The 26,819-nt window shown below is 42.4% G+C and overlaps 2 protein-coding genes across 3 annotated transcripts in view; both read left to right on the forward strand.

The window, feature by feature from the left end:
• Positions 1–301: 301 nt before the first annotated feature.
• Positions 302–11,733, forward strand: NPM1 (nucleophosmin 1). 2 transcript variants are annotated; one of them, XM_007507809.3, is made up of 11 exons: positions 302–968; positions 2,304–2,383; positions 2,851–2,970; positions 4,465–4,558; positions 4,854–4,960; positions 5,046–5,107; positions 5,911–5,971; positions 6,294–6,377; positions 7,139–7,240; positions 9,514–9,588; positions 10,665–11,733. In XM_007507809.3, exons 1-11 carry the CDS (start codon positions 911–913, stop codon positions 10,701–10,703), a joined length of 882 nt encoding a protein of 293 aa, XP_007507871.2. In that variant the 5' UTR covers positions 302–910; the 3' UTR covers positions 10,704–11,733. The 2 variants fall into 2 exon arrangements, with proteins under 2 accessions (XP_007507871.2, XP_056667552.1); XM_056811574.1 differs by having other exon boundaries at positions 569–968; positions 10,548–11,733.
• Positions 11,734–16,789: 5,056 nt separating this feature from the next.
• Positions 16,790–26,819, forward strand: part of FGF18 (fibroblast growth factor 18) — a 48,389-nt gene continuing 38,359 nt past the window's right edge. Inside the window, exons 1-2 of the mRNA XM_007474004.3 lie at positions 16,790–16,943; positions 17,160–17,196. Of these exons, the coding sequence (XP_007474066.1) occupies positions 16,912–16,943; positions 17,160–17,196 (69 nt within the window). The 5' untranslated portion in view covers positions 16,790–16,911. The remainder of the gene's footprint in view (positions 16,944–17,159; positions 17,197–26,819) is intronic.

A 26,819-nucleotide genomic window follows, 5' to 3' on the forward strand; every position in this document is an offset into this window, starting at 1 on the left:
GGCACTGTAAAACCACTGTAGAATCTTTGCCTATAGCAATATTGGTGTATTATGGTCCATTGGGTCTGGAAAAGATGGACATGACTAAACAACAATAAAGGTCCCTTTCAGCTTTTCACTGTGTACCTTTGGAACAGGAAAGGGCAGAGGCCAGCTAATTCAACACTCTCATTTTGTATATGGAGGAAACTGAGGCCCAGAGAGATTTAACGACTTCCCCAAGGTCACAGAGATTGTATTATGGATGGGAATTCAAACTCAGGTCATCTGATTCTGGAACTAGTGCTACGGATTCTTTCTTGAGGTTTCAGGGGAGGGAGGAAGGGGGTCGATTATGGCTAGAGCTGAAAGCCTTTCTCAAACAAGCCCAGATCGGTCAGAAGAATGGAGTAGGATTCTTCCATCTCTGGCTAATTTCTTCGAAAAGAATATTAAAATGGTGGGGATGGGGGTGGGGAGGGGGGGGGGACGTCGCCGCCATTTTGCGCAGGGTCGGCAGTGCCGATTCCTCTAAGCCGGGGCCGCGCCAGGGTGTAAAGCACCCGCCGGACGCGTGCCTGTGTGTGCGGGTGTGTGGTAGGGTCGAGGACATGGCGGCGCAGTGCTCGTTCCGGAAGACGTCGGGGGCGCGCCAGCGGAGGAGGCAGTCAGCGTAGCGCGCACCAAACTTATTCTGTGAGTGAAAGACGAGGACGCGCGGGGAACGAGACCAGCCATCCGTGCACGTGCGCACGGCGGAAGATCTCGCGAGATCTGTGAGGGACTATATGTGTGCGCAGGGAGCCCGCGTCCTTTCCTCGGTGTGATTCCGTCCTGAGCGGAGCCCCTCGGGAGCCAGTTCCGATCTCTCCGTCCTTCTCATCGCTCTCCTCTCCGCCCTGCTCTGCTTTCCTTAATATCGCTGCTCAGAATGGAGGACTCCATGGAAATGGATATGAGCCCCCTCCGGCCCCAGAATTTCCTTTTCGGTAACGGCCGCGTATTTGGAGGAGGCTGCAGGGATGGGGGCGGGGCGGCTAGCCGCGAGCCTGGGCCTGTGTGTATGGGGGGGGGGGGTTGCTGCAGATCGAGCCTGGGGCCTAGATGGGCCCCGAGGGCTGGAGGCCTGTCCCTAAAATGCAAACTGCACACCCAGGGGCCAGGGAACAACTTGTCTGTAGCGAACTAGTGTTGGAGAAGGGGTTTTATGCCTGATGTGGGGTGGCTGGTGACGGATGCGCACGGGGCCGTGGAGGCAAAGGCTGCAGGCCTGGCGGTGGGGGGGAGGGGATGACGACTGAGAGGCCCGGATTTAATTTTTCGTGGAGCTGAGGAGGGGCTTAGGGAGGGGTCGGCGACGGCCTTACGTCTAGGCTAGTTGAGCCCGGCCTCCTGCCGTCTCTAATAAGGCCACTGGCGTATCCGCGCAGCCGCATCTCTGCAGGGACCCGCTTGGTTGCCGCCGTTGCTGGGCCCGTTACCGAGGGGGGTGGGGCACGTGGGCAGAAAACATTGGTGCTGCGGAGCTGCGTGGAGGAAGCACGTGGCGCCCTCGAGGCCTTCGGCTGAGGCGTAAGGCACTTCTGGTGCATCTAGTCCCCGCGCCCCCTCTACGTGGGTGTGCTGCAGAGCTTGGGGAAATGTAGGATCGCCACAAGGCCTAAGGGCTCAGGCCTGCAAATGCAAAATCCCTTAAATCAGTGATAAAAATGGCACGAAGAGGAATTTTATCGTGGTGGTTGAGTTTAGGGAAGAGCACAGATTAGTAGCTTGAGTGGTAATTATATCCATAATGGTTTGGAGAAACTATCCTCTTGTATTGATGAATTTATATCAAATTTCAATACAGTCCTATATTTATATGCACTTGTTTTTTAACTTAACTGGACATGTTTTGTCTCATTCAATAAGATGGCCTGGGGAAGTAGTTCTTTGTGGCAACCCTAATGTTTTGAAAATGCTTTTTTGGATAAAAGTTAAGCACATTTATAGGTTCCTAGACTTAAGTACGAAAGTACTACTAATTACTAAAACTCTGGGAATGAAAAGTTCTTATCTGTCTCTTTCCCTCCCACTCCACCACCTGTTATATATCGGAATGGATCCTTCTCCCCCTGAAACAAATACAGACTTGTTTATTCATTGAGCTTTTTATAAACTGTTTTCTTCCCAGCTTCCTTGAGGGAAAGGTAGAGCAAATAATCTTAGCCATCATTTTGCACAAGAGGAAACAGGCTCAAATTAAGTGATACAATAATGTTTAAACTTTAGGAGATTAATCTAAATGCTACTTAAGTTACAACTCTGGCTTTGCTCATTTTCAGGTTGTGAACTAAAGGCTGACAAAGATTATCATTTTAAGGTAGATAATGATGAAAATGAGCACCAGTTGTCATTGAGGACTGTAAGTAAATTTTTTACTATTTAATTTACTTTTTGCATCCTTTTGATCTCTTAACAGGATAAAATTTTTTCCAGGAGTGCCTTGATGGTGCAAATTTAAAATAGCATTCATGAATGGTATTAAAAAATAAATCTCTTTAGATGGAATATAATGTTCTTATGGTTAATTGAGGAATTAAATCTGTCATTCTATTCCTATGGGTCAGAAATAAGCTTCCTTTAAGGTACTCATGACAGTATCTTGTACCTGGGCATTCAAAATCAAAATAAGGGGTTGATCCGTGTTTTTGTCCATAGCTTTTATTTATTAAGTGCTTAAGAAGTAAGGTTAAGAAAAGTGAAAAATTTCCTGATAATGCATGTAGCAATTTTTTTGGTTGTTCACTATCCTTTTACCAAGTAACAGTTGATTGAGAAGCTTTTTAAATTGAATTACTAAAAGGTTGCTTTTCTTTTCTCCATTAACAGGTGAGTCTAGGGGCTGGTGCAAAGGATGAATTGCATATTGTTGAAGCAGAGGCACTGAACTATGAAGGAAATCCAATTAAAGTAACATTGGCATCTTTGAAAATGTCTGTTCAGCCTACTGTAAGACTTAATTTTTTTTTCTCTGATAAATATTCAAGTGGTAAATCCATTGAGTCTACTTTTATATAATTCAACTTTTGTCATCCAATTAAGATTAGGACTTGGTACTTATCTTACCACATGTTTCCATTAGGAATTGATACCAAATTCTTCCCCTCATTTCTGTGTTTTGTTTTGTTTTGTTTTTTTGCACAGCTAGAATTGCTATATCTGTCATTTTTATTCAACCTTTCCCTATGAGGTAGATACTTTTAAGTACAAGGTCTAAAAAGTACTAAATCAGTTTACCAGTGTAGGCCCTCATCAACTCTACCACATAATCTTTAAGAGTTGCCTGGAGTACTGAGAATATAGTGACTTGTCCTGCAGCATTATACACTATGTATCAGAGGTGGAAATTACTGTTAGGTATTTTGACTTAGAGATGATACTCTGCTTCACATGTAGGTGCTGCAAGTATTACCAGCAAGTCAAAGCATTCACTATTGATTTTTTACTATATTATTTAGATTAGTTAGGTTAGGTTGCATCTCAAGTCTATATTCAAGTTTCAAGCCCATTACTAGTTGGGGAAGTGGTATATTCCTATTCTGTACTGCTTTGGCCAAATTAATAATTTTAGTGGCTTAAAGAGACAAATGAGGGATTAAGCTTGCATAGAACTCAGCATTTCAGAGATGCAGAATTTTTGTTATATTTTCTTTACCTTAGTTGTACTTCCTTAATAGTGGCATTTTGAATTTCCTTCAAAGTTAAGATCACATGATATCATTTATATGAATCCTTATTCATATCTAGCTGTTGGTACCTCCTCTCGAATTTCATTGTGTACAGTTTTATGCAGTTGTCTCTTGATGTAATGTAAGCACCTAAAGAAGTTGTATTTTTTCTTTATAGCCCAAGTGTATGGCACATGGTACTTAATTGTGACTTTTCCTTTGTGAATTAATGTATCCAAAAGCATTGCCTGGTGTATGATCCTGTGGCATTATTTTTTCTTTAAACCCTTACCTTCCATCTTGGAATCAATACTATGTATTGGTTTGAACCCAGGACTTCCCTCTCTGGGCCTGGCTCCCAATCCACGGAGCTACCAAGCTGCCCCCACCCCCTCTAATGTGCCTCACATTAGTTCCTCTAGGTGAGACCTTGGACATAACCTAAAGACTTTCCACATGGTCCCAATTTGCATTTTGTCTGGCTGCCAGTGAAAATCCAGGGTCAATCTTACCACAAACTGCTGAAATATGAGGGTCCTTGTGGCATATGCTTTGCATATAAATATAATATCTTTAGTGCTATTTTATCAGAGACCAAGGTAGGAAACTTTGCTAAGATAATTCATTAACAATAGTTTTTTAAAGTGACTTAATAATGAATTTGACTTGTTTGAGACAATAAAGCTTATACACTAAATGTTCTCAAGGGTAATGATTCTTCCATGCTATTTCCCATTTTATAGCATTTAGTCACAAATTTTTTTTTCTTTTCTAGGTTTCTCTAGGTGGCTTTGAGATTACACCACCAGTAGTTTTGCGGTTAAAATGTGGTTCAGGGCCTGTACATGTGAGTGGCCAGCACTTAGTGGGTATGTTGTCTTTCTCTTTAAAAAGTTATTTGTTAAATTTCCAGTCTTATTTTTCTTAAGAAAAAGGTTTCTTACTTAAATGCTGCTTTTTTTTTTTTTAACTTGCACCACCATGACTAAAGAATTATGTTTGGGCTTCTGAGGCACCTTCTGAGTCTAGGTTGTTGTAGTGCACATATTACTATGATGTGTTCAGTTTATTTTTCCTCTCCTGAATTCAGTTTTAAGACAGAAAGAAGCACTTAAGAATTAAATTTAGCCACTATTATTAACACAAAATTCCTTTTGTTTTTAGCTCTGGAGGAAGATGCAGAATCAGATGATGAAGAGGAAGATGATATGAAACTCCTAAACATGTCTGGCAAAAGATCTGCTCCTGGAGTTGGTAGCAAGGTTCCACAGGTATAAATACAACTTTACATTTGCTTCTGTTTGTAAACTTATTTTCCAATTAAGATAATTATTTCTATCCCTTGTTTCTTTAAAGAAAAAGGTAAAACTGTCTGAAGAAGATGAAGAAGATGATGAAGAAGACGATGATGATGAAGAGTAAGTAGTTTTTATTTCTCATAGAAGTACTGTTTGAGAAGAGCCAAGTAGAATTCCTAGTTCTGGTTTGTCCTCATAACCTCAGGGTTAATAGCCTGAATGTTTATGGAAAGAAATTGTTGTATAAATTTAAAACTGCACTGAGATTTGGGTGGGGGGAGATACTGTGTATAATGAAGGTTGATATGAATCCATGGCCTTTGACTTTGCTATTTAAAGGAAATCTACGAAAGATTTTTTTTTTTTATGCTGCTCATGATTGTGAGATGAGATTAAAACTAGCAACAAAAGGGAGAGTGTAGAACATCAAAATTGACATTGACAGACATTTTCATATTGTTCTAGGTGATTTTTATATTTTTCATCATGAATGTCTTAATATATATCTATTGCCCCTTTTGAAAAGCCAATTATATGAAAATATTGAGCAGAAACTCAATATTTTCATAAACTTAAGAAACTTAAGTAGGACACTGAGCTACAATAACGACATTCAGTAATACACACCTTTATAATATATATATATATTCATGTAATATATAATAAACACCATTATCAGTGAACAAGTCACAAAGATGTGAGTGGGTATATAGATCTTTTTCAGTAACAGAAAAGGAAGAAAAAAGGGAATTGCAAACAGGTAGTGAATTTTTACAAAGTATATACTACAGTAGGCCTTTAATTGTTGAAAAGGAGATTCAAAATTAGGAGCTTTGGAACTCCAAAGCTTTACAGTAGTGAGTTTTAAAAATCAGTGGTTTGAGGTGAGTGACTCATTTTTATTGTGTTTCTAAAAATTGTAGTGACGATGATGATGACTTTGAAGATGAGGAAAGTGAAGAAAAGACCCCTCCAGTGAAGAAAGTAAGTATTGTTTCTTACCATAGAACTCCAGATAATAACTTGTCTTTTATCCCTAGTTGTGAACTATTTTGTATTCTTTAAACTACTACAGATTTCCTCTGATGGGACAAACCTAATCAGGTTTGTCTCTTGTGATTGTCAGAAAAACTCAACGAGCAATTTGGATGAAATTAAACAGAACGGGATTCAATATATCATAACATACTTGGGGGAAGAGCTTATGCTACTGTTTTGTGTTTTATGCACAAGCACACCTTTGAGAGAATTGTAACAAGACTTAATTTAGGAATCTATTAAAAATATTAATAACTTATAATTGCAGTCTGTTCGTGATACTGCAGCAAAAAATGCACAAAAATCAAACCAGAATGGAAAAGATTCAAAGCCGTCCACACCAAAAGCAAAGGTAAGTGATCCAGAAACAACTTGGTACTGTTGTACTTCAGAGACAATATAGAACTAATTTAATGTGGAGTTTCTAAAAACGGTGAAGGGTTAAGTGACTTCTCCATACAGTTAGAACATGTTTAAAAAACCAAACCTGAATTCCAAAGTCAAGGAGGGCCATCCTCGGTACTATCCACTCTACTAAAGCACTCTTCCTCAATCAGTAGAAGCAAGTAATGAAGATTTGGCTTGAGTGAGTGGTATAATGGAAAAGATTTTGATGTTTTTAATACCATCTGTGTCTTATCAACTCTTGAGGCTTATGGAAAATATGAGGGGATTCTATTGTATCTCTTAAGGGTTCATCCCATCCAGCTATAAACTAATGTTATATAAAAGCATACATTCTTATTTAAATAGGCATATAGGAAAGGTATTTACCTTTACCTCCTTTATCTCTTATCTACGTGTGTTTTAAGGCTGTGGTTTTTTTTTTGTAAGCAGTTTTAATGGAATGCTGATTAAAAACAGGAAGAAATCTGGAATCTACTTAGTTTAAGCAGGTTCTGTTTTGTAAAGTGCTGTAAAGCCAGACAGGGTTTTCATATTTTAGAAATTATTTAGGAAATGAGCCATTTTCAGTATTTGATACTTATAAGTCAACCTTGAGACTGGTTTGGTTAATGGGTGACTGAGTTTGAGATAAATGAAGGAATGGTTATTTAATGTATTTTTTGAAATATCATTTGAATTAAATTTTAATTCCTCTGAAACATTTAGGGTCAAGATTCCTTCAAAAAGCAGGATAAGACTCCCAAGACTCCCAAAGGACCCACTTCTCTAGAGGATATTAAAGCAAAAATGCAGGCAAGCATTGAAAAGGTGAGTGCAGATGAATTTTTGTTAAGGAGGAGCTTAGGAATTCCTGTAGGCTTTTTTTTTTTTGCAAGTTTACACCTTTTTGGAGTTTTTTCCCTTGGAAATTGTCTTAACTCTTCAACAGATTGAATTCAGGTTGTGGGGGAAATTCCTAAAACCACATCTCTTTCCCTTCTATTTGTGTATGAAAGTTGTACAGAAATGCCAGCAGAGGGCGTTGGAGTTTTAGGGGAAAAAAAACTAAGCCATGAGTTTTTTTTTTCTTAGATATATGACCTTTTTAAAAAAGCCTTGAGTATCAATAATCTTGCCTAAAAATGAGACTATTGTAACTTTGTAGAGATTTTTCATTTTATTAGTTCTGTAGCAGAATTCAAATTTGGGGGTGTGGGGTTCCTTCTACCCATATAGTTGTTGGAAACAAATTTTGATTTTGATTTAGAAATGTTTTTGTTTCTGAATTCTTAATTTTGCTTTAATACGCTATTTTGTAGATTTCTGTTTTCCACAACAGAAGAAAGGAAGAGGTTAATAAGCACTTGGGCATTGTTTCATCTGAAAGGTCTTTTAGGTTAAAATAGACATAGAACTTGTCTATTCCAAACTACTGGAAAACCTTTATTAAGCAGTAAGGTTTTGGTATTTAGGATATTTATGGCCAATGGTAAACAAAAAGTCCTCATTCCTGTGTTGTTCCTGTTCTTAGATGAATTACCAGCTTTCTTCGAATTAAGCTCCTCACAAAAATGGGATAGAGAAGCATCTTGAAAACGTGTAGTTTGCTCTTTATAGTACAATAATTATTTGCACCATAGTATTAAATAATAGGAATAAAAAATGACTTGAACCTCTTAATGCTAGCATTGCCATTTGCACAAATCATTTAATGTAGGATTGTTTCAGTAGTTATAAGACTCATAAGGCCACTAATAAGTTTACCCTCTTCAGAAATCTTAAGGAGATCCTTGTATTTTTTTTAATTTAATTTTTATTTCCATTAACATTTTATCTTCCCACTCTACCTCCAGCTTTATTTTTTAAATAACAAAAGCCATTTAAAATACACAAATGCATAATTAAGCAGTGATTGTCATCCAAATGTATGTGATAATCTCATCATCTCTTTCAAGAAGTGGATCTTCAGTCCTGATGAATCATTTATTGATAAATAAGTAATAACTAACCATGAAGAAACTTGTTAAAGGTTTAACATTGTTATAAGTATAGTTATTTATTTCATAGATATCCCCAAGTATCTCTGATGCCATTCTTTTTATGTCCGCAAGGCATATCATATACTCTGTTGCACACATTCCATACTTTGTTCAGTCATTCCCTGACTTCCTATTCTTGAAAGGATATTATTCTCAAGTCTCTACCTGATTAAAATCTCATTTTGGCCATCAAGCATCCAAACTATAACCAATCTTTAAGACCCTTCTTTCAGGAAAAATTCAACCTAGTAGTTAAAATTTAAATGAAATTTGTCTTGAGATTGCTCCAACTTAGCATGTGGAGATAGGGACCTGGCCTGTGATTATAAGGAACTCTTGTTGCATATATCTCTGTAACTTTGGAAATTTCATGGGACACTTAAATAAAAGTTGGGTCAAATGACCAGTATGTGTCAGGTGGAATTAAAATCTAGACTTCCCTCTCTTGGAGACCACATAAAAGTAATAGGATGCAACATTGTGAATTAAATGGCATTATACTTAAAACCAATATGTTATGCCTAGAAAGCTGCTAGGAAACCTTACCTTTATACTTAATAGCTATATGACACTCACATGGGGATAAGAATAGCACCTTCCTCAGGGTTGTTGTGAATATCAAATAAGAACAGAATGATTTTATCAGGGATCTTTAGTTGTAGTTTTTAACATCTTGGGATTTAGATTCTTTGAGGCACAGAGGAAAAGCAATTAACATACATTCTAGGGTTGGATTTTGTTGAATATATAGGTGATATATAAGCTAAGCTTTCTATTTTTTTAAATATTGAGTAGAATTACACTGTTGAAATTAACATAGCACTATTGGAATTTATAAGGAACATGGAAGGAAGCCTCTGAAATAAAATTATAGCTTCCATGAGTGGACCTCAAAAAGATATATTATGTTCTAGTTACTGGTTACCTCAATAACAAGGAAGAAGTGACTTGACTAATAGCATCCTGGCTCTTTATCTTGGAGGCTTCCACTTAATAGAATCTTTGTATAAACTTCTAGAGGTATATTTTTGTGTTTAACCTTTCATGGTTTTGTCTCAATAGGGTGGTTCCCTCCCAAAAGTGGAAGGCAAATTCATCAACTATGTAAAGAATTGCTTCCGGATGTCTGATCAGGAGGTAACTGAATTTTCTGGGAATTTGACAAAATCCAAATAAGTTTTTCCATCATGATTTATTGTGATTCTCCTTTTACACTTTTAATCTCCACATTCTGGCTTCTTTAAAAAGGTTCCTAACCACAGACAATACTTCAGATTAAATAAATGGAAGTTGTTTTAGGGATTTGGTTGGCAGGGATTAAGAAGTTAATATTTTAGTACATTTTTTCCAGCTTTTGTATGGTTGGTAAATTATCTCTTGGTTACTAAACCCACAGAACTTTACTTTTGGCACTCTTGGCTAAGGAAATGAGCTGTGGTTTTCCTTGCTGCTGAATTTGGCCACTTGGACCAGTCTGGTCTTAGCTTTCTTTTTGGGGGTAGGGGTGTTGGGGGAAACTTCTCTGTAGATCTTATGAGAACTATATTACCTTCCCAAAGTCAACTAACTTAAGTGTTCAAGCCAAAAGGTGGAATCAGGAAGCAGGTTTCTGAATTAGTTATTACTCAACTTGCATTAGGTTAAACTTGTGTTAAATTTCTCTCAATTCCTGTAACTGAAATAATTTTGTCACTGGAAGAAAGTTTAATGTTTTCCTAATTCCTTTCACTGGTTCAGAGTTGACTTGATCCAAGTATCAAATCAACAATCACAAATTCGTGAGAGAAAATGTTGTGAAGGCAGTTAGCTTTCACTACTGAAGTTGATCTGACAAAAGTCAGGGCAGATGAAGTTCAGCCAATGTTTGCCAAACTGGTCCCCACCCTTCCTCTTGCTTTCCTTTGCTGAAAATCCTTTTATAGATGAGATTTTTAAGACTTGATATATGTAAGGTAACAAATTTTTCCAAAACCCCTTTGAAGTGCCTTATAAATAATTTTTTTTACAAGTCTTAGTTCTTGAAGTATTTTTTTTTTGTGAACCAATTATAAGTCAAGTTTTTAATCCTAATATTTGGTCTTCATTGTCTTTTGCAGTTGTGAACCTTAACAGCAGAGAAGGGAAAGAGATATTAAGAATTGTGCAAAAAAGAAGTTTAATTTATTAATGTCTGTGGTGTTGAGTTCTTTGACCACATTTCTTTTCATTTTCAGGCTATTCAAGATCTCTGGCTGTGGAGGAAATCTCTTTAAGAAAATAAGTTTGAACAGTTTGTTAAAATTTTCCGTCTTATTTCTGTAACAGTTGATATCTGGCTGTCCTTTTTATAATGCAGAGTGAGAACTTTCCCTACCGTGTCTGATAAATGTCGTCCAGATTACTTTGCCAAGAATGTGTTGTCCAAAATGCCTGTTTAGTTTTCAAAGATGGAACTCCACCCTTTGCTTCATTTAAGTATGTATGGAATGTTATGATAGGGCATAGTAGTAGTGGTGGTCAGACAAATGGAAATGGTGGGGAGACAAAGTATACATGTGAAATAAATTCAGTATTTTAATAAAGTAATATTGTTTCTTTATTTTGTGGATGGGAAGGAATATCTCCATTTTGATTTGGGATTATGCAAGGACACTTAAATGTAATGTTTCAAAATTGAAATTTGAATGTTTCTTTTTGATGGGACTTGTGATTGCATTGGTATAGGCAGATTTCTGTGAGGAATTTCCTCTAACAATGTAGATCTGCCAACAATGTAGATCTGCACTTTCTCCAATTTCTATTTTATTTGCTGGGGGGGCTCTGAGAGGTTGTGACTTTCTAAAAAAGTCACTCAGCAAATATCAGAGGGCAGGACTTGAACCCAGGCTTTCCTGATTCCAAGGCCAGCTCTCTATCCACTATTCCAATGCTGCCTCTCAAATTCAATTAGCTAAAGTTAATCTTGAGGTGAACAGTTAAAAGTCAGGGGAAAAGTGGCTTGAGTAATGCAAACTTGATGAAGATTTTACTGTTTATTTGGAACTTATCTTTTCAACTAACTTTAACATTTCACTAAGATGAGATTGCCAATTCTGTGTTCTAAAGCAGTATAACCAGTCTTCTTTCCTCCCTTACCCAGATACTTGTGATGCATGTCATACAGAACTGGCTTATGTAGGAGTATAGTAGCAAATGTTTTCTTACTGTTTCCTGGGATCTTTGGTATGGTTTCTCTTAGAAATGGAACTGTATCTGAATATTATACTTGAATGCCTGAAATATAAAGTTGCAATTGACTATTGAGTTCCTTGTTGTGTCTCCCTACAGTCACCCTCGCTTTGGTTTAGCTTGAAGGGCACTTTGTGGCAGAAAACTTGAAGAAACTTGCCAGTTTATCTGGGGGGAGGGAGTTTGGCTCACTGTTCCAAAAAAAGCTGAAATCGAGATTCCTTTTTAAAATTCCAAGGGTACACCCTGATGTTAAGAGAAATCAAGCCCATTTTCAAGCCCCCCCACCCCCCTGCATTAATGGTACATGGTGATGATGACAATGACCCTTAAGTAAGAGTATCCTGGCAAGTTCAGTATTCTACATGGGGGGTGGGGGAGCTTTTGTTCTCCAACAAAAGATTTCTAGGACAAGATTTTTCTCTTTAGAAAATGCTAATAACCAGAACTGTTACATCAAGCATTGCTGAACACATTTGAAACAGACTTGCTGAACACAATAAACTTGTGAACTCTTATTCATTGGTTTTCCCTGTCAGATAATCCAAGTGTAAGCTTTCTTCTCCCAGGTGGTTAATTCATTAGCCCATAACAAAATTTATTCATAAATACCAAAGTTTCTACTTGGAAATAATATTTCCAAGGTTCTTTCTTTGGTGTTGAAATATTTAGGGGAGAAATGAAGACTCTGGTTTGTAGATTGATAACGGGTTAAGTCTACTGCCCACCAATTATTTGACCATAGGCAGATTTATAAATAATGAAGGCAAGAAATTAACAATATTTAAAAGATGGTAATGGTAAGGTTATGCCTAAATGCCAACTAGCAATTCTGGTTTCTATTTTGACAAGCACTAGGAAAAAAGATGGAAGAGTTTTGTGACCCAAAAGGCAATAAAAGTGATATGTAAACAAGGTACAGCATTACTAATAACAGTTTAAAAGTGCATTCATATTTGGTCAGAAAAATTAAGGTGGACTAGTAGTGAGAACTAACTAGTAACAGTTATTTGGCATCCAGAGAAGGCTTCCAGGATATTGGTTAGGGACTTTGACCCATGAGCTGCATATTATAGCTTAGTTTTGAACTATAAAGTTTTGTAAAATTATTTCCCAATGATATTTTGATCTAGTTCGTGTGGGTGGAAATAATGGTTGCAGGGACAGGGACATTTGTCCACCACTACTTTGGAAGATTTAAAGATGAGTGGATTGTAGATTTTATGGGAACTAGATTACCTTAAAAATCAACTAATTTGTGTTGAAGCCAAAAAAGATGGAATCTGGAAGCAAATTAGGAATACCCCAAGACTCTTGAAGTTTTTTTAGCCTTTCTTTAGTTTATTGCAGCTTGAGGATTGAGGCATATGAAGTAACTTCATGTATCTTTTTTGAAGAGTGGAATTTTATTTTTAAGTTTAAAAATAATTTCATATAGTATTTAGTAGTTTTTATCAGCACTCTTCTGGGGTGGGGGCTACTTTCCATTACACTTGTATCAAAGGAAATTTTGGATTTCATATAAACATTTAGTAGTTCAAAAGTTAAAGCAAATTAAAACCTTGATTCTATTGTTAGCCAATTAGTTGTATTCATGGCATGCTTTTTGAGAGACATGCATATTCAATTTATAGTTATCCAGGATTTGATTGAGTAGGATTGACTGAATTTGATTCACAAAGATAAAAGTTTCTTCAAATGGAACTTTATTGACTGGAAATATTTCTGGTAATATAAGAGGTCAATTAGGGTCATCTTAAATTGAGGTTTTTTTGACTCCCAAGGAAAGGATTTCATCTTTAAAAGTCAATCATTGGGTTTTGGTCAGAAACCAGAAACCACTCGTGTTTTGATTTTTCAGGTGTACATTGTCCTCTTTTTACCCCATCCTGTTACTGCCAACTTGTTACTTTTTGCGTTTTTTCCTACTAACAGTACTATAATATTTCAATAGGATTTTTTAAATTCGTTGCTTTAAAGTTTGCCAAGCCACATTTTATCCTCACAATAACTGAGATAGGTGCTACCATTATTTTATAAATGAGGAATTTTGGGCAGACTTAGGTTGGCCCATTGGTCACAATGCTAATGTCTGAGGATCTTCCTGACTCCAAATAAAAACTAATCCATTGCACCAGCAGCCTTAGAACTATCTAGTCTTAAGTGCTCATGGAGGTAATTTGAGGCCAACAAAATGGGATGGAGGTAGGGGGTTGGGGTTAAATTTATGTTTAAATTCTGCTATTTAGAAACTAGGCTTACTATTGGGACCAAGATATTTATAATTGGTTAACTGTTACTTAGACCTTGAAATTTTAGTTTAGCCAATAATACATTTAAGGAGTAATTTTTTCTGCTTTAAGGGAAAAGGCTGAGTAATATTAAAAGTATGTTCCGTTACGAATTGGGTCTATTTACCTATTTGACCTTGACTATAAGAGTCCATGACCTATGCAAACGAATATTGTGATGAATTGGGGCAGGGTCTGATTCTGAGAAGGGGCAGTGTTAACAATGGGGTAGAGGTAGGATGGTAGGAAAGGAGTTTTGAATCGCAAGTTCCGTTATGTACAAACTGGCAAGTCGACCTTCAATACTAGTTCATTAGAGGGGCATTTTCTGCACCTTTGGGAAATAATCACAAGTAACATTTTAAGAAAATGTAGATTCATAAGGTTTTTCTTGAGGGTGTTTCAGGTAACAAATGACACCTTTCTATAAAAGCTCAGGTGAATTAGGCCTGGATCAAGTTGAGCACTACAATTTTGAGGCTTAGGCTCCATCACAAAGCAAACTTGTTAGCTACTAGTCTTGACCTGTAAGATTTTTACGGGTAGCCAAGGCTGGTGCTAATGATTTCTTCAAGGAGGATATTTATTCCATTTATAGGTGTTCAGAAAACAGTATTTTTGAATTTTTTTTTTGCAGACCTTGTAATCAATTGTGTTTAGACATTACCATAAGAGTTTTTCCTCTGCTTTGTCACTTTCCTATCTGAAAGTTGAGATGTTGCCTTAGATATCTCAAATAATTTTAGCTAGAGCTTTTTACACCTGACCTAGTGATAATTCTGTGATGATTCTAGAGGTGTAGGCTTGGGTGCACTGTTTTCTGATCTAAGGAAAACATACCACTTCACCCCTCCTGATTTAGTCAACCTCTAATTTTGCTATGCTTTGGAATGGGAACAGCTCTACCTTGATTTTTTTTTAATGCTAGAACATTTTTTTTAATACCAAGATTTCTAAGCCCTTACATAATTTGCTTCCCCATATTTTCCTTGTGACCATGAGTTCTAAACCCATCTGTCAAGGGAAGAGGCTGAAGTAACTGGGGACTTGCACACGTGGAGGGAAGACCGATTTGTAAAGAATCTGGCTAGAGCATAAACTGTTTGAGAAACTACAGAGAATGAAATAAAAGTCCCAGAGCTGTTAGTGAATGACTGGAGTGAGGGTGAGGATGGCAGAGGGGCTTGGGTGGTGGTGGTGGAAAGGGATTAAAGGATTGAGGAAAGTTTGAGCCCCTGACAATCTTGATTGGGGTCAGACTTGTTAGGGCGACAGGCTGCGACGACGCATAGGGATCACTAGGTGGCAGCCGAGCGTTTCCGCAGCCATTTATATTTCTGAAAGCAATGGCCGAAGGCTTTGAGGCCCAGAGGGGGCGTCCCGGGGCCCCCCAATAATGTTGAGTGGCAAAAGATAAAAAAAAATTGTCCCAGCCTCGTAAGCAGGCAGGGAAAAAACTAGGGGTTCGAGGAATCGCTAAGAATTAGGAGGCAAAGTGCAAAAGGCAATGTAATGTGTGGACCATAGAGCATCCGTACCAAAGCGCTACGCTTTGGGCAGCTCGAAGTGGGGCGACCGTCTGGGGGCTGCCGGGAGGAGGTGGCGCGATCTCGCGTGGGCCCGCGGGGTGTGTTACCGCCTTCCCCCCTCCACTCCCCGGAGCCGCCCCGGGGGCTGGGCCTGTCCCGCCCCCTCACCCCGCCGCTCCCCCTCCCCGCCCGAGCGCCAGTCAGTGTGTGAGTGCGAGGACGCTCAGTGCCTGACGGGCTGGAAATGAGCTCTGGAGTTTGGCCGCGGCCGGCAGGGGCGCGGAGCGGGCAGGCTGTCCGCAGCGTAACTGCGTCCGCGAGTTCCGACGGCTCCGCGACTCTCCAGACCCGGCTCAGCGGACCGAGACTGACTTCTCCTGTTGAATAAGCTCCGGCGCCTCCTCGCCCTGCCCCCCGGAGAAGCCGGTACCATCGCCGAGAGTTCGACCTCGCCCCCCTCCCCCACCCCACCCCCTTTTTTTCAGCCAGGAGCCGGGAGGAGGAGAAGGAGGAGGAGGCTGCGCCGCCGGTGCCGCTCCAGAGCCGCCTTTGATGTGGGCGCGGTGCACACCGCTGAGCTGAGCTCCCGTCCGGCCGCGCCCCGAGGGGGGAGCCCCCCAGCCCCGCATCCTCATTGTGCCGGCTTCGCTCCGGCCCCGGCCCTCCCTCCCCCTTAAGCCCCCCCTCCGCCTCTGGCCCCCCTCCCTCGCCGCCCGCGTTGAAAACGCCCCGGCCGCCGCCTGTGGTGGGAGGTGGTGATGCGAACGGACGGAGAGGGGGCGAGTAGGAAACATGAGCCGGCGGGAGCCCAGACGGAGCGGCCTTAACGCCTCCCCAAAGCAGTGCTCCCCGGCCCCAGCGCCCTGACCCCCCAGCCCCGCGCCACCCCCCAAAGAGGCAGCCCCGCCCGACCTTTCTGCCCGGCCGGCCATGCTGTCCCCGGAATAACCTGCTTGCGCCGCAGACGAGACTAGGCTTCCAGAGGCAGCGGGTCAGATCTCTGAGCCGCAGCACCCAGGAGTCGGGTCCGGAGCGACCCCAGGAGGTTAGGAGCGGGCAGGCACCCCCTCCCCTGGCTTCGGAAGTTCCCGGTCTTGCCGAAGCGCCAGCTCCTCTGACCCCCCGAGGGCTCAGGGCCCCGGCAGAGGAGGCAGCAGGAGCGGGGGTGCTGATGCCGCAGGGAGCGGCCGGCAGGGCAGCGGAGCAGCAGCAGCAGCAGCGACCGCGGCGGCGTTGGCGGCGGCGCCCGCTCCCGTCCTTGTTCTCCCCGGCCCCCGGCCCAGCACCGCGGAGCGGAGCCGCTGGAGCCCCCCCGGAGCCGCGCGGCGCCGCCCGCTGTAGTTCGCCGCCTCTCATGTCCAGGCTGGGACCCGGGCCCCGGCGCAGTGACGTGACCTCGGGCTAGAAGCCGCCGCCTTCCTCCCTTCTCAGCGATGTATTCAGTGTTCTCCTCCTGCACTTGCCTGTAAGTGCCGCGCCTCCCCAGGCTAGGTCTTTGGGTGTCCCCTTCACCCTCCCTCCCGCCCCACCCCCTTTCATCCCTAGCGTCTGTCCGGTCCCCCGATGTCTTCCCACTTTCCATCCCCACTCGCATTCCCACCCCGTGGCTGCTGTTTTCTGCGGTCGTCCCGGGTACCCAGCGCCCCGTCTGACCGGCTCTCACTCTCTCTCCCCCCTGCAGATGTTTACACTTCCTGCTGCTGTGCTTACAGGTACAGGTACGTGACATTTCTCGGCTCTCTCCACGGGCGGGCACTGGGGGGACGCGGACCCGCCCTCCCCAGCGGCAGGTGCTAGGGCTCTAGCCGCTTTGGTTCTCCACGTCCGGGTGGCAGGTCTTGTCCCTAGTCCTAATGGTCTCCCGGGTGGAGGGTGCGCTCAAGCTTCTCTGGGTTCTCCTCTCACTGCCTATGGCTGGAGTCTTTCTCCATTAGCTACACCCCCCCTTCCCTCGGGCAACCAGCCGGAGGCACCTCTTCCCCCAGCCTCTTGTTCCCCAGTCTTTCTGGTGGCCCCGGGCAGCGAGGGTGAAACAGGCCCGGAGAGGGAGGCAGAACTGGCTATGCACCTGTTCCTGGGATGTTGGAAGGGTGGAAAGCAAGTAGGCGCCCTGGGGTGGTACCGTTGGCCTTCAGTGGGGGACACAACGGACCCTATCCCCCTTGTGTACCTCAACCTGATGTGTTTCTTTTTTCTCCTTGACTGTTTGATGTCAGGAGACGCTGATCAGCTGCAGAAATATGACCAGATCCAAGACCCATTCGAGGAGTTTGACATTGTTTTCCCTGAAAATTGCTCCTAGATTATAAAAACAAAAAGACTCCTTATTTCAGCAGAGCTGATTTCTAGTCCAGAGAGAAACCTTCAGCTGTAAATTACTCTGTGGTTTCAAAGGCGTTTGCTGCATTTCAAGGGAGGGGAAGAGAAAGGAGAAAGGGGGGATGGGGGAATTTGAGTAGAAAGAAAGACAAAAAAGGAGAGACCCTGACAGTTTGAGGGCTAGCTGGGCTATGTGGACAGCACCCTTGGAGGGGGGGCAGCAGGGTGAATCCTCACTCATTCGCTGAAGGTTGCTCAGACCTAGGGTTGTTCCCCTTCGTAGTTCTCAGTGAATCAAGAGAGGGGCTGGCGCCCCGCCTGGAAAGCACTTGCTAAAATCTGATCTCTTACTTCAGCAGCCTTCAGACTTGGGGAAGTTATTGGCATGCAGACAGTTGGAACGCGCTGGCTTCCAAAACCATGAAATAATGAAAAGAAGGAAAAAAAGGAGAGAGAGAGCTGCCTCAGCTACGATTAGAACCAGACCAGGGGCGGCCTCTCCACTGGGGGTGGGGGGGAGGGAGGAGAGAGAGGAAGCCCAAAGCCCCAGCTGCTGGGGCCCCCACCCACCTGGGGCAGGGAGGGAGGAGACCAGTGAGGGGAGCTGGACTCTAGCCAAGGGGATTATGCACCTCCCCCATTCCCCCTGACTTGACTGAGGGCAGGTGTGGGAATACGTCCAGGGGAGGCTGGCCCTTTGTATTGGACCCTTACAATGCCAGGTAACTGTTGAGAGGCAGAGATGACTAGAGGTCTGTAGTTTCCCAGATTTTCTAGTGGGAATGCCAGGAGTTTGTTGGATAATTGTCCTAGTGAGCAGGGGCACACATAACTTCCTAGAAATAGAAGTATCACAGATTTATTGTTGGGGCTTTTGTAGGGCAAGAGGTGTGTGTGAAAGGGACTTCTGCTACCTCTTCTCCCTTCCGTGGTGTCCCCTCCCTGGCTAATCACTTTCTTTTGCCCCAGGGAAGACCTGTTCTTCAGGTCCTGGGGACAGATGCCTTTGCTGTTCCCTCCCACCCCCACCCCTTTGGGGAGTCGTTAGCAACAATTCTGGAAGTTAAGTGTGCTGGGCAATTAGGGTCAGCTTGCCAGATGATTGGGTTGGAAGGGCTGCGGTTGGACAGACTGTCCTTTCCTCCTGCATGGCTTTCTGGGGTCGGTGACTCCTGTCCCGGGTGGCTCTCTGGATCGATAAGGCAGGAGCCAGTAACTTAAGACAAGCCCGTTTGCAAGAGCAGATGTGACCCTGTGTGTTAGTCTCGGGGGAGTAGGGAGTGTGGGGATTGCTAGGAGGGAGGGGAGACCCCTGGTCCGAGATGGAGGTCAGGGCCTGAAGTACTCTACTCATTCTACATCTCCTATCTGGGGTGGACTTTAGTTATCAAATATGGGTCTGGGAGTGGATTTAGAGATTATCTAAGATCCCCATTCAGTCCTAATCTAGGATTCCTTTTCAATAGTATCATGGAATTGAACTGGCCTCTGAATGAAAAGGAGGATAGGAGAAGGGCTTGGGAAAGGAGGAAGAGGAAGCATGTTACAGTTTGGACCCTCATGCCACCCTCAGCTTTTTGATGTGGATACCTGCCTGGGGCCAGTGCCTGAGCTTCCTGAAGTGGGGCCCAGGAAGGTTTTGTGTGTGTGGTCTTTGTTTTTGTGTCTTTGTGTTTGTAAGAAGCTGAGCCTCTTTCCTCCTCCCCTGACCTCCACCTCCCATCCACCCCCCCCTTTAGAATGAGAGCTGGTGCTTCTGGGGAGCAGTTGGGTGGTCTGTCTGAGTGAGGCAACCTTAGATATTAGAACCTCATAATCTAGTTGTCTCCTCAAACCCTTTCCAGTGAGGACATTGACCTCCATCCTCTCGCCCTCCCCCCAGCATCCCAGGGTGAAGGAGCAGGGCTTCTCTGTCTCCCTTTTCCAGGAGAAAAAAAGTCATGAGTGCACAGCCATACCTGAAGGGGTTATGGGGCTATTATTCTAGGATTCCGCACCCCTGAAAGAAGTACTTTGTGGTCCTGATCTCCAGCTGATGTGGATAGTCTCTTTGATCTTGCCACCCAGCGGCTTTATGAGAACAATTAGAAAGATGAAGGTGAAGGGTGGTGGGCACTTATCGGACACCAGGGTATCCAAAGAGGGGCGTTAGCCTGAGAGAAATGGAAAGCATTTGAGGAGAAGAAGATGGGACAATGATGTTTACTTAAAATTCTTCAATAGCCTCAAGGGAGTAATTGGGGAAAAATTGAGGCAGGTAGAATGCTAGTGAAGGCAGTGCAATATAGCAGAGAGAACCAGAGCCTCAGCAGGAGGCTAGAGCTTTAGTCTTAACTCTCTCCCTTGCCTCTATGACCCAGGCAAGTCCTATCGTCTGGGCCTCATTTTCTCTTTCTGTAAAATTAGGGGACTGGACTAAACTATCTTTAATCCCTTTCTAGTTTGAACAATCTATGTTCCAAAGTCTCCCTACTATAACAATCTAGTGCCTTCCATCTTTATTTCTCATCTATAATCCGTGCAGTAAGTAATGCAGTCTTGCTGCAAAATAGTAAAAAAAATCCCACATCTTTCCTTTTTTTCCCTTTAAAAGTTGCCTCCAGCTCTAAAAATGTGATTTCTGGGGTTTTCCACCATGCTTCTGTTAAATGCAACATGGCCCAGGCCAGTCAGTTGTACTTCAATGCCTTCTTGTCATCAGGAGACACAGACCTATGCAGGCCACAGGGTGACCCTGCAGGGACCCCCATCCTTCACCCTGAAATCAAAGCCATGTTTCTAGGCGAATATCCAGAGGAGGACACTGACCTGCCCTGTTAGCTGGGGTTTCAGTTCTGCCCTCTCTCTCCCTCCCCTGGCCAGGACCCCACTGAGTGAAAGCCTGGAATTTAATAAAACCCCTTATCCGAGTAACTCAGGACACCTCAGATGGTTAAAATTGGAAGAATTTTAAAAATTTAAGCAAAGAGCAGAAACCGTGACAAGTAAATTGCTTTTTTGCACTTGGCTGAACGTTGACAATGACACCGGCCTGGGTCTTTCACTCCCTGCTTCTCCGGCACCTGCCTGACATTGTTCCCTGTCCGGTTCCAGCAATGGGGGCTTAGCCTGAGACAGAGAGAGGCTGGAAAATGCGGAAAGCAAAGTGGGAGGGAGGCTGCAGTTCTTGAAGATGGGGGGTGGGAGAGGGGGTGCTGCTGCTATGGAGAAAGACACTTCTCTGCCTAGAGTTTTGATGATTTGTTTCCACCTCTCCTGTGTACTGCCTTTTCTCTCTAGCTCATTTCCTCCCCCACCACATGGTACTTGGAAGGATAGAATGTCCTCTGCATCCTTCCTCTCCCTCACCCCCCCACCCCTTTTCTGACCGACTTCCTCACTGAGTCCCTTAAGAAGGGCCAAGATGGGGAGGGGGCCAGTCAGGAGACAGTACCCTCCTATATGATGATAGGAAACTAGGGCTCACTGGGTGGCCAAAGGGTGAAGATTTCTTGGGGTGTCCCTGTGATTTCTCTCCACACCTTCCCCCACGAGCAGCTTATTATATTTGTGCAATACTTTTAACTTTCCAAAGTGTGTTCACACATCTCTAATCTCACTTTATCTTCACAAAAACCTGCTGAGGGAACTAGGGCATGTATAATTGCCTTGATTTTACAGATGATGAAATGGAATTACAGAGAGAAGTTCAGTGACTTGACTAAGATTACATAGAATTTATCCAAGAAGCAGATTGGTTTTCTGACTTGACTAGCACTCTCTATGAGTGACTGAAACAACCTCTAGAAATGGGTGCATCCCTGTAAGAATGAAGTAAATGAAGCACAAATTGGTCCTGGAGTGAAAGATCCTACCAAGAGAGATCTCCTTAGAGAGGGAGTAGGTGAGAAACTAAGGTTCTGACCCACCTCTTAGAGTCCATGGAAACTTTTCTTTAGGAATGGCATTGAATGTGTTTTTCTGGTTGCTGTGTCTTCTAGCTCTCATTTCTGGTCCAGGTTTTGGATCTATTAAATCTCTTCCTTTTAGATCTATTAGACTTTCTAGATCTAAATAGATTTATTTGTTCTGTTAGATTGTTCTAGATCTATGTTTGTTCTATTTAGAGATATTAGGCTATAGATCTATAAATTTGAATGATTAGAGTTTATAAATCTAGATATATAAGTTTGATCTGTTAGATTTTATCTTTTAAAATCTATTATAGAAATAAATATATCTATGTTCGATCAGTTATATTTGATCCATCTCAGTCTATTAGACTTTATATATATATATGCATATATATATATATAAATAGTGCTCTAAATTTGATTTATTAGATTTGATCCATTTAGATCTATTAGACTTCTCAACTGATAATCCTCATTTCTGTTTCTGAGTTGGTGCTTCCAGCTAGTTCAAATTTCCTCATGTTACTCAATAGGAAATTGAAGCTGAGATACTTACAGGAAGTAATAGAGCCAAGAGTTGAACACAGAACCTCTAGTGCTAAATCCAGTACTCTTTTCCCTGTACCACATGACCTCCTGTAGAATAGATCTAGAGTGTACCAGTGCAAGGAATTAAAATCATGGAATTAGAGTGTGGTAAGTGGAAAGAACACAGAGAGACCCGGATTTGAATTTTTTTTTTTTTTTTGCTATTTTGGGCAAATCCTAACCTTAAAGAGCAGAGTCTTGGTTCCCTCATCTTTAAAACTAGAATTGGATTAGAGCAGTGTTGTCAAACTCCAAAGCATATTGATTTAGAAAACCACAAATTAACATTTATCTGTGTTACATTGTAGTTTAATTTATTTTTGTTAAACATTTCCCAAATACATTTTAGTCTGGTTCAGGCTGCATTCTGGGAGGGTCTCTGATTGAGAGAGTTGATGAGGCCCCTTCTAGATTGACAAATTCTAAAACTCTATTATATAATAATTACAGATTTTTAGAATTGGAATTTCCAATAGTCCAATTACAATGGACCTTCAAAGGCTATGTAGCTCAACTCCTACAGGAACAACTGAACCCTCTACAATTTTCCTTGTGCTAATATCCCAGAGAGAGGGATGGAGGTGGACTTTGGACATTGTTGGAGTCAAGCATACATGCTGAGATTAGGAAACAGTTTTTAAAACATTTCTTGGGGTTGATGCAGTCAGTGTCTGTCCGATGTTTGAGGTATTATCCAGGAGGGAGTTGTTAGGGGTAGCCCTCACCTGAGCCTCCCACTAGACTTGATGGGAAGAGTCAAGAGGGTATATTTTCTTTATCTGATGACTTTTTGAGTTAGCTTTGACTCAAAGTGAGAAAAATACTAACACACAGATCTGAAGTGAATGGGAAATCAGGTGATAGGAAAGTGTAAAGATACTTTAAAAAGGGGGGGGGGGTAAGAATTGGTTTCTTTTACCTTGGGTCCAACCAAAATTTCTGCCCATCTCCAATCTATGATACATATGCAGCATTCCTAAATGCCTCAGGAAATAATCAGCAAAATGAGACTCCCCTAAAGGATAATGGGGGTGATCTATTGCCTTTTTTTGGATAGAGAGGCCTTAAACAGCAGTAACTAGTTAGCCCTTCGTGTAAGTAGTGAAAAAAGGTATTTGAGTTACTATTAATACGTTAATAAACATTTAACTTTAGAAGGACTAGATGGGTCAATTACATCAATGTGCAACATAAGGTTGTAAAAATAATTTCTTCTATTTAATAAGATTTTTTACTACAAATCCTCTTTTGCAAATATACTTTAAGTACAAGTAATTATAAGCAGAAATCATAATTTTACTTTGAAATAAAAAATTTCCTCTTGCTATTTCTATTTCTTTGTCTTATGCATTAAAAAAGATGCTCTACATTGGTCATTTTGAGAGAGTCTTAAATTCTAGTTCTTTCAGAGAATGAGTTCCCACTTTGGGTCTAGCACTATACTGTGATAGTAGGAAAAGAATAAGAGAAGCATAGGATTACTGACTTGTAAAGGGGCTCAGAAACTATCTAGTCTAACTCCTGTTTCACCCAGGACTTCTTCTACAGCATAGGTACAGGTGCTTATCCAGCTTTTGCTTAAAGACCTCCATGGAATCTGACCTCAGACACGTCCTATCTGTGTGACCCTGGGTGAGTCACTTAACCCTAAGTTCCTAGCTTCTTAGTGCACTTCTGCCTTGGAACTGATACTTTGTCTCAATTTTAAAACAGAAGGTAAGGATGAAAAAAAAAGCTAACTACACAATATAAGGCATGTTATTCTAAGCACCAGATGAGTGGAGCAGACCCTAAGTCTGGAGACTTCACCCTGGGCAGGGATGACTGGAAGAGACTTCACAAAGGAGTTCAGAGAATGGATTCTGTTTAGGTGAGCAGAGGAGCTGTACTGTTATTATTTGAAATGTGTTCTGACCCTTCCCTTCATGGATGGTGTTTGCATTCTCTCCCGGGCTCATCCCCCACCCCCTTTGCCTCTCCCTCCTTCTCCCATCTTTGAACCTGCCAAACCAAACAGCTTTCGTTGGGTTGGCCAAGGCAGCAGGGCCCACAGCCTGGTACCGATGATCTGTGCATCAAAGGCTAATGTATGGAATGCGAGTGGGGGATTCAGTGGTTTTGAACTTCCTCTGATGGGCAAGACTTCCCACCTGCTGAGATCAGACTAGTAAACAGCTCCTAATGTTGGTCACAGGACCTTTTGTCAATCAGCCTATCAACATCACTGGAGAATGTTTTTTGGGGGCAGGCGAAGGAGAGAAGAGGGAAATAAGGGAGACTAGAAAGCATTGGGGTCCAGGGAAAGGGACAGTATGGAAAAGTGAGAATAGAAATTCTCAGTTTAAGATTTATCTTGGGAAGGGGCAGCTAGAGGGCTCCGTGGATAGAGAGCAACGCTTGGACACAGGAGGGCCTGGGTTCAAGTCTGGCCTCAGACACTTCCTAGCTGTTTGACTCTGGGCAAGTCACTCTACCCAATTGCCTTGCCCTTATCTCTCTTCTGCCTTGAAACCTATACTTAGTATCAATTAAGACAAATGGTAAGGGTTTAAAAAAAATTATCTCAGGATAAGCATTTGAGAGTAGTGAGTGACATGGCAGCTGGGGAGTCAATTCCATTCAAAAAAACTTCTTCAATTCCTTCGGTGAGTGTGGTCTTGTAGGTGACTGGTGATACGAAGATGAAGAGGGCTCTAGCATCTGTCTTAGCAGTTTAATGATCTGTGAGTCACTCCTTCTTCCTATTAGTGTTGGGGTTGGGGAGCTCCCACATAGCTGCAAGGTCTTTAGTAAAAAGGAGAGGTGAACAGCAACTCTGACATGCTTTCACACTGGAGGGAGAATTCATGTTCGTTTGGAGAGGGGAGATCCCCCAAGGCTTCAAGGAATGGGTGGAACGTGACTTTAGATTAGGAGAGAGGGAGCAACCTGGCTGAAAGAAGAAATGTGGGGCATCCTTGAACTCTGTGACTCTGCAAGTAATGTTGTTTGGTTCAATTTGCTAAGCATTTATTAAATGCCTACTTTGTACAAGGCTTGATTTTTGCCCATTGATATAGAAGGGCACTACTTAGGATATTTATTTCTCATCATGGCTCCTATGTCAGAAAGAGAGTTATTGATTGGGGAGGGAGAAAGGAACACATTTATATAGCCCTAATTAAGTGACAAGCACTTAAAAGATATTTTTTATAAATATCTCATTTGATCATCACAACAACCCTAAGAGTAGGTGTTTATTATCTCCATTCTACAGTTGAGGAAACTGAGGCATACAAGTTAAGTGATTTGCCTAGGGTCACACAGCAAGTAAATGTCTGAGGTCACATTTGAAGTTAGGTCTTTCTGACTCCAGACCCAGCAATCCATCACACCAGGGTCCCAGTCTCACGTCGATGTGGTCCTTAATTCTGTTGTCCTGGAATATTTCACTTTACCTTTAGCACCACTTCTTGTGGCAAATGTATATGAGTGCTTCTAAACCAGATGTTTCTCCTAGTGGAATTGTCTCACCCAGGCTCCTCAGAATGGGTCGTTGGTGAAGAGAGCCATCTCACAGTTTTCCTATAGGCATTCTATATACCTAGCCAAGAGAATTCAGTTCGATGAGCATTAAGCCCCACCCCCCTTCCCCCACACTGGATCCTGGGCTAAGCCACTGGGGATTCACACACACACAAAAGAAACGATCCCTTTCCTTGAGGAGCTTCTCTCCATGAATGCAATATATATGAAGTAGATGCTGAGTAATTTGGAGGAGTGGTGAGGGAGGGCTGTGAGTGCCACCGAAAGAGGCCTCTTCCCCATGCTTGTCTGGGAGCTCCCCTCCAGGAGAGAGGCGGCCTCCGGCCACGTACCCCACGCTCAAAGGGAGCCGTCGTCCTCTCTTCCATTCTTCCCCCTGGCTTGTGCCAGAGTTGTGCTGAGAGGAAGTTTTCATCATGAGCTCTGGAGTTTAGTCTGGGCTGACGATTCAGTTGCACCAGCTTCATGTCGGCCCTTTGACTTGGCGAAGACTTGGAGATCCTGAAGCTGAAGCAGGAGATCCTTCATGACTTCTCACTTTTCCATTAGGGCTCTAGGAGTAGGATTGCTTCTGAGGGGCTTGAGGGGGAATGTAAAATGAAATGAAAGTTCCCCGTAGGTGGAAGGGGAACTCTCCTGAGGCTAGGCCGAAGTCTGATAACCATTCTGGAGAGACTCTACCCCATTCTCCTTCCTTCTTCTTCTATCCCTTCTTCCTCTATTTTCATCTAGTCATGTCTCTTTATGCCTCTGTTTGGGTGTGTATGTGTGTGTGTGTCTGTGTGTGTGTGCTCATTCCTGCTAATCATAATCTATTTCTCTTTCTTGGTACCTATCTCTTCTCATCCGTAGTCAAAGGTAGTTCCTTTGGCACTCCGATTTCTCTCTCCCTCTCTTTTTCTCTTTCCTTTTACCCCCACTGCTTTTTTCTTCTTAAAAGTCAATTTTCCTTTCTTCCCCTCAGACTTTATGTGTTCTAACAAGTATCTCTCTCTTCCCTCTGAAGCCAGAGAGCT

The sequence above is a fragment of the Monodelphis domestica genome, chromosome 1 (genome assembly GCF_027887165.1).
Source record: "Monodelphis domestica isolate mMonDom1 chromosome 1, mMonDom1.pri, whole genome shotgun sequence".
Taxonomy (NCBI): Eukaryota; Metazoa; Chordata; class Mammalia; order Didelphimorphia; family Didelphidae; genus Monodelphis; species Monodelphis domestica.

Bases quoted from the DNA above. Each gene is read 5' to 3' on its own strand.
- NPM1 (XM_007507809.3), top strand. From the start codon at position 911: ATGGAGGACTCCATGGAAATGGATATGAGCCCCCTCCGGCCCCAGAAT. The intron at 969-2,303 runs GTAACGGCCGCG...GCTCATTTTCAG, and splicing joins GCCCCAGAATTTCCTTTTCG to GTTGTGAACTAAAGGCTGAC. The intron at 7,241-9,513 runs GTGAGTGCAGAT...TTGTCTCAATAG, and splicing joins TGCAGGCAAGCATTGAAAAG to GGTGGTTCCCTCCCAAAAGT.